Source organism: Leptonychotes weddellii, chromosome X (assembly GCF_054177405.1).
Source record: "Leptonychotes weddellii isolate Sample4059 chromosome X, ASM5417740v2, whole genome shotgun sequence".
In the NCBI taxonomy this organism is placed as follows: Eukaryota; Metazoa; Chordata; class Mammalia; order Carnivora; family Phocidae; genus Leptonychotes; species Leptonychotes weddellii.
The window spans coordinates 2,014,771-2,023,392 of NC_138385.1; the positions used below are offsets into that span (position 1 = coordinate 2,014,771).

An 8,622-nucleotide genomic window follows, 5' to 3' on the forward strand; every position below is an offset into this window, starting at 1 on the left:
TTCTACCTATTCTTCTCAAGTTATTCCAAAAAATACAAGAGCAAGGAATACTCCCAAATTCATTCTATGAGGTCAGTGTCACCCTGATCCCAAAACCAGATAAAGACACCACAGAAAAAGAGAACCACAGACCAATATCTCTCACGAATATAGATGCAAAAAATCCTACACAAAACCTTAGCAAACCTAATTGAACAGTACATTAAAAAAAAATCATACACCACTATCAAGTAGGATTTATTCCTGGGATGCAAGGGTGGTTCCATATTTGCAAATCAATCAACATGATATATCACATGAATAAAAGAAAGGATAAAAGCCATATGATTATTTCAGTAGATGCAGAAAAAGCATTTGACAAAGTACAACCCCCATTCATGATAAAAACTCTCAACAAAGTAGGTCTAGAGGAAACATGCCTCAATATAATAAGGGCCTTACATGGAAAACCCACAGCTAACATCATACTCAATGGGGAAAAACTGAAGCTTTTCTCCTAAGGTCAAGAAGAAGACAACAAGGATGTCCACTCTCACCACTTTATTCAAACATACTACTGTAAGCCCTAGCCACAGCAATCAGACAACATAAAGAAATAAAAGGCATCCAAACTGGAAGGAAGAAGTGAAACTCATGTTATTTGCATTTGACATGATACTATAAATAGAAAACCCTAAAGAGTCCACCAAAAAACTACGAGAACTGATAAATGAATTCAGTGAAGTTGCAGGATATAATATCAATGTACAGAAATCTCTTGCATTCTTATACACCAATAATGAAGCAGCAGAAAGTGAAATTAATAAAACACTCCCATTTACAATTGCACCAAAACAATAAAATATCTAGGAATATACTTAACCAAAAAGGTGAAAGACCTGTACTCTGAGAACTATAAAAAGTGAGGAAAGAAATCCAAGATGATGCAAAGAATGGAAAGACATTCCATTCTGATGGGTGGGAAGAACAAATATTGTTAAAATGTCCATACTACCCAAAAGCAATCTACACATTTAATGCCATCCCTATCAAAGTACCAACAGCATTTTTCACAGAAGTAGAACAAACAATTCTAAAATTTGTACGGAACCATGAAAGACCTCAAATAGCCAAAGCAATCTTGAAAAAAACCAAACAAAACTGGAGGTATCATAATCCCAGATTTCAAGTTATATTACAAAGTGGTAGTAATTAAAACAGTATGGTACTGGCATTAAAACAGACCACATAGATCCATAAAACAGAAGAGAAAACCCAGAAATAAACCCACAACTATGTGGTCAATTAATCTCCGACAAAGCAGGAAAGGATATCCAACGGGAAAAAGACAGTCTCTTCAACAAATGGTGCTGGGAAACCTGAACAGCCACATGCAGAAGAATGAAACTGGACCATTTCCTTACACCACACACAAAAATAAACTCAAACTTTGGATTAAAGACGTAAATGTGAGACCTGAAACCCTAAAAATCCTTGAAGAGAGCACAGGCAGTAATCTTTCTGACATCGCCTATAGCAACATTTTTCTGGATATGTCTCCTGAGGCAAGGGAAATAAAAGCAAAAATAAACTATTGGGAAACAATCAACAAAACTAAAAGGTGACCTATGGAATGGGAGAAGATATTTGCAAATGACATATCTGACAAAGGGTTCGTATCCAAATATATGAAGAACTGATACAACCCAACCTCCAAAAAACCAAATAATCTAATTAAAAAGTGGGCCAAAGACCTGAACAGACATTTCTGCAAAGAAGACATCCAGATGGCCAACAGACACATGAAAAGATGCTTATCATCACTTATCATCAGGGAAATGCAAATCAAAACTACAATGAGGTACCACCTCAGCTGCCAGAATGGCTAAAATCAACAACACAGGCAACAACCAGTGTTGGCGTGGATGTGGAGAAAGGGGAACCCTCTTGCACTGTTGGTGGGAATGCAAACTGGTGCAGCCACTCTGGAAAACGGTATGGAGGTTCCTCAAAAAATTAAAAATAGAACTATCTTATGATCCAATAATTGCACTACTGGGTATTTACCCAAAGAACAAAAATAAAAATTCAAAGGGATACATGCACACTGATGTTTATAGCAGCATTATTTACAACAGCCAAGATACTGAAACGGTCCAAGTGTCCATCGACAGATGAATGGACAAAAAAGGTGTGGTATATACATAATGGAATATTACTCAACCACCAAAAAGAATTAAATCTTGCCATTTGCAATGACATGGATGGAGCCAGAGAATATTTTGCTAAGCAAAATAAATGAGAGAAACACAAATACCATATGATTTCACTCATATGTGGGATTTAAGAAACAAAATAAATGAGCATGGGAGGGGGTTAAAAAGAGAGGCATACCAAGAAACAGACTCTTAACTATAGAGAACACACTGATGGTCACCAGAGGGGAAGTAGGCGAGGGGATGAGTTACATAGGTGATGGGGAGTAAAGACTGCACTTATCATGATGGAAAAAAAAAACCAAATAAATTTTAAAAAAAGAAAAAAAAAAAACAAAACAACAGTCTCCAAGCACCCCTCACACTTCCAAAACTCTTGTGTGACTTTGCTCACGACAGTATCTCGGCCTGAGTGTTTGGGTGTCAAAAAGAGTATATTTTGATGACCTCTCTCTCCCTCATGCTCGCTCATATCTCTTTCACTCCCTTCGAAGTCCGTTCCCAAGCCTCCACCTCACCTTCCTGGGCTGCTTTTAGCCAGAAGAGAAGAGATCCTCTCTTAAAATCTGTTCGGGGGAGAGGGCGGTGCTCTAGAATGGACACCCTCAAAGGAAGAGCCTCAGCTGGATTCGGTTTCTAAGTACCGGTCGTCCAAACCTCTGTGACATTCCCGTTCCCTTCTCTGGGTCTCAGTTGCCCCTTGAGTACAGTCTCCGCTCTGACACGAAAGGTCACGGTCTTCTCTGGCCCCTCTGGCCCTAATTCAGAAAGGCCCCTACCGAAGGCCCCACCCAGCCCCCTACCCTCCCGCCCAGTAGCCGATAGAACGCAGCCTCCAAGGGCGAGGTCGTGATCCTCACCCGTCCGTAGGTGATCCCCTGGTCAGCCTCAGCGCGCCTTCAGCTTGCACCCAAAGACCTACGGCCCCGGGAGCCACCCTTTTCTCCCCGCCCGCATGAGCAGAGGATCTGCCGAGACGCCTCCGCCAAGAGGATTGGCTCAGCTCGGCGCTAGCTCAGCCAATCGGCGCTCATAACATGATTCTGCCCAATGAAGCCAGGTCTCGGCTGTGAGCGCACAGCCCCCAAGCCCTGGGCCTGGCTTTTGTCCGGTTAGCCCCACCCACCACAGCCCTACGCCAATGGGGAGCGTCGCCGCGCGCGCGGGGCGGTGGGAACGGCGCCGAGGCAGTATGTACGTCGGTTGCCGTAACAACGGGCAGCGGGGTCCATCGGCAATGGTGAGTGGGGGCGGCCCTTTGGTGCCCCGCGCCCAGAGGCCAAGCTCTTTCCAGGCCTCATCTGGCCCTGCCAGCTCTCCTGCTCCGTTCTCGGCTTTGGAGTGACCCTACTTCCTCTGAGCTCTTTCCCGGAAGGGTAGGGTAGAGACGCCGGCCGCCCAGCTGGGCCTGTGATTCTCCGCTGTCTCCCCGTCATCCAGTCTGCGCCCCCCACCCCATCCCTCGGGCTCCCCTGGCCTTCCCCTGCCAGCCCCGTCGGTGACCGCCCTTGGTCGGAGAAAACTCGGGTTACCTGCATGCCCTGACCCTTCAGACCCTGGCCGCCTTGCGCTACCAAAGTTTACCCACAGAAACGGGGGGGGGGGGGGGGGGGGGGAAGGGAGGTTTATTATGTTTGTTAACGTGCATTCTAAATAAGTACAGGGACATTCGGGAGACGTTTTGAGCTTCTTGACGGAGGCACAGAGGTGTCGAATGGATTGAGTTTTATTATTCGGTACTGGCAGAATATACACCTTAGCTACGTAGTAATATTTAGCCAAATGTAGAAGTAATCACAAAGTCGGAGTACATAGAGGGAAGCGGACTACTGCGAGCAGGTGGCGTAAGGACATTTCTAGACTTAGGATCCCCAAATTCAAGGACAGCTGATTATCTGTACAGTTATCCACAGTCAGCTCCTTGGCTAGATCTCTTTGGGGATGATTTTCAATAAGAGATGCCCAAAGGAACAAGGGGTCTTCTTGCTTCTAGAAACAATAGGAAAGAAGAGGGAGGGATAGAGGTGCATGGAAAAGATTCATTGTTCTTTCCAGTAAAGCATATTCTTTCCTGTTAAGCAAAGCTTTGGAATTGCTTGGTGTAAATATTTTTAAAATACTTTGTAACTATTTTATGTAAAATATGGATTGTATTACATAATATTGTGCTTCTGTGTTTGTAAAATATCTAAAGGCCTCTAACTTTAAGAAGGCAAGCATGGCATCATCTGCCCAGCGAAAAAGGATGAGTCCTAAGCCAGAGCTTACTGAAGAGCAGAAACAGGAAATCCGGGAAGCTTTTGATCTCTTTGATGCTGATGGAACTGGGACCATAGATGTTAAGGAACTTAAGGCAAGCCCTTTACATTCCCGCTGTGCTGTTTTGCCTTTCCTCTACTTCTTTGTCTTCTTTCCCTGTTACTGCTCTACCCCTTTGGCCCTCTTCTCCTTGCAAAAAGTAACAGCAGAGTTTGTACTATGCTCTGTTTTCCTGTCTTTATTTACCTCAACTGTTATAAAATACAATTGAGCACAGATATCAATCTGCATAATGTTATAGTGTTTCCTAGTCATTTTAACGTGATTGTGTCAGATGCTGGCTTAATGCTCTCAGTGTGTCATTTTTGCTCCTGCTAGGTTTAGATGTGCATATTGAGATAATCCTGTTTTCATTGTAGGTGGCAATGAGGGCACTGGGCTTTGAACCCAAGAAAGAAGAGATCAAGAAAATGATAAGTGAAATCGATAAGGAAGGGACAGGAAAAATGAACTTTAGTGACTTTTTGACTGTGATGACTCAGAAAATGGTAAGTTAGCTAGGATAACCAGCATATTTTCCACGCATAATAGTGAAGAAATTTGAATCTAGATATAAAAATGTCTTCACTGAAGAAAAGTTAATACAAACTGGAGGGTTCAGCTGAAAAAGGATGGTATTTATGACTGACAATTAGGATGCTTAGGTTCTACTTGGCTTTCTCCAAGGCCACAGAATCACAGGAAAAGTCCGTTTCCCCTCTGTAAACTCATAAAAGTATGACTGCTGTCACTCTTGTGATTATTTTTCTCTAACTGATACGTCACTGTGATAGCCACAAGCAGTAAAACCTGTAAACACCAGCAATATTGCACTGACTGACAAGACGAAATGCCTATACTTTAAAGGTCAAAATTCTTTTCTCTCTCATTTCTTGTTCTGGGCAGCTTTAGCCTGAGGGCAGGTTACTTCAACAGCTGTGTTTTTCATTGCACCGAATTTGGCCTTTCAGCACTTTCAAGGTTGAAGTCACCCATTGTCTGGTCCCACAGGTGTCACCATTTTACAGGATCCAGAGGGCCAAGAAAGACTCTGTCACCCGAACAATCCACCTCACTCCTCTGCATGCCATCCCACCTAGGATGTATGTTTATGTTCCCCTTGGGCCATTGCTCTTTCATTGGCTTTCTGGCTCCTCTTTTGTGTGGCTCAGCTATGCTCGACTGGCCTGTGGAAAAGTAACTCCATGTATATCTCAGGTCACGGGTCTGTTCCTACTCTGATAATTCTGTTGCTTTGAAAACATCTAATCATACCTATTTTTTGTGTGTGTCTACTAATTTAAGAGATCAGGAAGCTTCATGTTCTGTAACTACCTAGTAAAGCCGTCCCACATTGAGGGTTGGTTCCCAAATTGCTCTTATTAGAGGGATTCTCTCTATCTTTAGCTACCTTTCAGGAATTTCTGGAGTTTGAGTTCTTGGAGATTTTCCTTTCTTCCTCTTTTAGTACTTCCTCTTTATAGTACTTGGGATCCCAATAACTCTCCATGATCCCATAACAAGTTAAATAGCCCTCTCTGTCCTCCCTGCATCTCCCTACCCCCGCCAAGAAGATCCCTCTTCCACCAGCTTAAGCAGTATATTTCCCCTAGCTTTAACTGTACCTTCTACTCCTATTTCTCTTTGGTTTGTACAGAAAGAATGTTTTATATTTCCTTTTTAGCCGCTGTGTTTATAATAATGTCACTGAGTTTGTCCTCTTCTACCCTGGGTGATGTTTGATCTCCTGTGAGCTAGGACTTATGTCATGAAGGCCATCATCAAGACCATGTAAAGGGGTTAGGTGCTAGTGGGGTTGCTGCACAAGTAATTGCTCCTGTGTTTTCTGTTTTACTTGTTAAGTCTGAGAAAGATACCAAAGAAGAAATTCTGAAAGCTTTCAAGCTCTTCGATGATGATGAAACTGGGAAGATATCATTCAAAAATCTAAAGCGTGTGGCCAAGGAGTTGGGTGAGAACCTCACTGATGAGGAGCTACAGGTTTGTAAGGCATCAGACTGGAGCTCAATTCCTGCTTGGAGCCCCTGTGTGACTTCTCTGAGTTTCATTTTCTCTGATGTGAGCCCCACTGAAGGAAAAGTAGTGTTCTCTTGTCCCTCTGTTGACCACTTAATTTCTCCTTTGATAGCGTGACAAATCTATGTGCCCTGCTCCCAGAAAAATGCACACATGTACAATTTTACTTACTGTTTTAGGTTTTAGGAATTCCCCTGGACAGGATGATCTTCAAGTTCCCTTCTAGATGATATGTGTGACAAAGTATTGCTTGATTTTTAAATAATTTTTTGGGAACCAAGCTGTTATAAAAAGCGTATATTTGCATTGGGTGGACCACAACTGTCTATTCATGTAACATTATAAAGACCTATTGCTCAGTTATATTTTAGTTTCATTTATGAATTAATCTAAGCTGAGTCTTCATTATCCCGCAGGAAATGATCGATGAGGCTGATCGAGATGGAGATGGAGAAGTCAATGAGCAAGAGTTCCTGCGCATCATGAAAAAGACCAGCCTTTACTAAAATCAGTCTCTTCTTTTCATATTGTGTGAAACCTGGGTTTTGAGAACATAAACTATTTTCTCCTACTGACCTACCTGTATAACTTTAGTAACAATCTTGAATCTCTTTTAGGTATTTGAAAGTGTTCTTTGACATTTAAGTTCTCTTTAAGGTGACCTGCTGATTGCTTCAATTCCCCAGAGCAAAACAAAAGCACATTACGGTGGTGAAAAGGGTCTTAAAGCTTTCACCCACCTGCATTTCTGCCTTGTATCATCTCACTCTTGTCATGCATTTCCACACTGATGCCACCCAGAACGACTTCTTAGACAAGCACATGTTGTATCCAAGCCACCAGAAGCAGGGGGCATCTCCTTGATGTTTCTAGTTATAACTGACACCTGAGTGCTGCTTTCTCTTTTATAAAACCCAGTGAACTTACTCACGTGCATTTGGATGTGTGTTTGTGCTATTTGTTTTGTCTTAAAAATAAAGCCTTTCTTATTTTAAGCTTTTGTTCTCTAGGGATGAGTTCTTTGGCCTTGACTATGAGTTCATCTTCTAAACCACGTGTTGAAGGCAGCCTGGTAGATCCCCAACTCCTTCCCAGCCCATGGACAGAAAATGAAATCATCCTTTACTATTGACTTGAATTGTTTCTTGCCTTGGGAATCTGTCAGGGTTAAAACTAGCAGAATTTCCATTTCACCTACACCTAAATGCTGCCTTAAAAATAGTTTGGGCAAAGTGTAAGGCTGAGAGTCCTATTGGTAATTTGTGCTTGGACAAATTGGGGGCAGGCAAGTTACTATGACAGTAGGTTGAATTTAACCAACCTCTGGTCACTGTCTCAGAACTCAGTGTTAGATTGGGCTGAGTGACCTTGTCCAGCCCCCTCTTGGCCCTACATAGGATGACCTATAAGAGAAGCCCTGGCAGATAAAGTCTCTGCCCCAGGCTGAGGGTGGGGAACAAGAAGGGCCAAGGGGAAATGGAAAACCTGGAGATGGAGAGAATAGGTTTCAAACTTCTGGGGGCATCCTAATCCCAGGATAGGGTTGCCTGATTTAGATAGCAAAGAAAACACCTAAGGCAATGACAATTTTTTTTAGTATAAATATATCCCATTTGGACTTTTTGTTATTTATCCATTGTTGATCTGAAATTTACCTTTACTTGGATTTCCTGTATTTCAAGTGGTACCCCTACATGGGAAGCAGGTGAAGAGGCATGACCCTGGGCCTCATCCCTGGACACTGGCATCCTGAAGGACTTGGGAACCCTCCAGACAAGTCTCCTGCAGAGGGATCATTCCCTGAGAAACACTGGAGTGTGGTGGGGAGAGCACAGAGTAGCCCCAGACCTGGGTTCTCTCATGGGCTCCACCACTTTCTGGCTGGGTAATTGGGGACAAGTTCCTTCTCCAAGTGCCTTGGTTTCCTTGTCTGCATAGTGGGGAGAAGAGTTGTGCTTAAGTCAGAGTCACTGAGGACCCAAGGCAGAGTCACACAAAGGGCCAAGAAGGCATTTCAGAAGTGTTTGTTCTCAATCTCATTTCCTTGGTGTGATTGTCACATAGCTTTGTTGTTAGATGTGGGTCTGTGAAG

General features: G+C 43.0%; 2 protein-coding genes across 2 annotated transcripts in view; one reads left to right on the forward strand and one right to left on the reverse strand.

The window, feature by feature from the left end:
• Positions 1–3,187, reverse strand: part of NSDHL (NAD(P) dependent 3-beta-hydroxysteroid dehydrogenase NSDHL) — a 38,543-nt gene extending 35,356 nt beyond the window's left edge. The window contains exon 1 of the mRNA XM_031019867.2: positions 3,056–3,187. The gene's annotated coding sequence lies outside the window, so the exon portion shown is untranslated. The remainder of the gene's footprint in view (positions 1–3,055) is intronic.
• A 125-nt stretch (positions 3,188–3,312) lies between these two features.
• CETN2 (centrin 2) lies at positions 3,313–7,525 on the forward strand. Its single transcript, XM_006748791.3, has 5 exons — positions 3,313–3,435; positions 4,390–4,548; positions 4,874–5,002; positions 6,357–6,494; positions 6,947–7,525. Exons 1-5 carry the CDS (start codon positions 3,337–3,339, stop codon positions 7,034–7,036), a joined length of 615 nt encoding a protein of 204 aa, XP_006748854.2. The 5' UTR covers positions 3,313–3,336; the 3' UTR covers positions 7,037–7,525.
• The last annotated feature ends 1,097 nt before the right edge of the window (positions 7,526–8,622 follow it).

Bases quoted from the DNA above. Each gene is read 5' to 3' on its own strand.
- CETN2 (XM_006748791.3), top strand. From the start codon at position 3,337: ATGGGGAGCGTCGCCGCGCGCGCGGGGCGGTGGGAACGGCGCCGAGGC. The intron at 3,436-4,389 runs GTGAGTGGGGGC...AAATATCTAAAG, and splicing joins AGCGGGGTCCATCGGCAATG to GCCTCTAACTTTAAGAAGGC. The intron at 6,495-6,946 runs GTTTGTAAGGCA...ATTATCCCGCAG, and splicing joins TCACTGATGAGGAGCTACAG to GAAATGATCGATGAGGCTGA.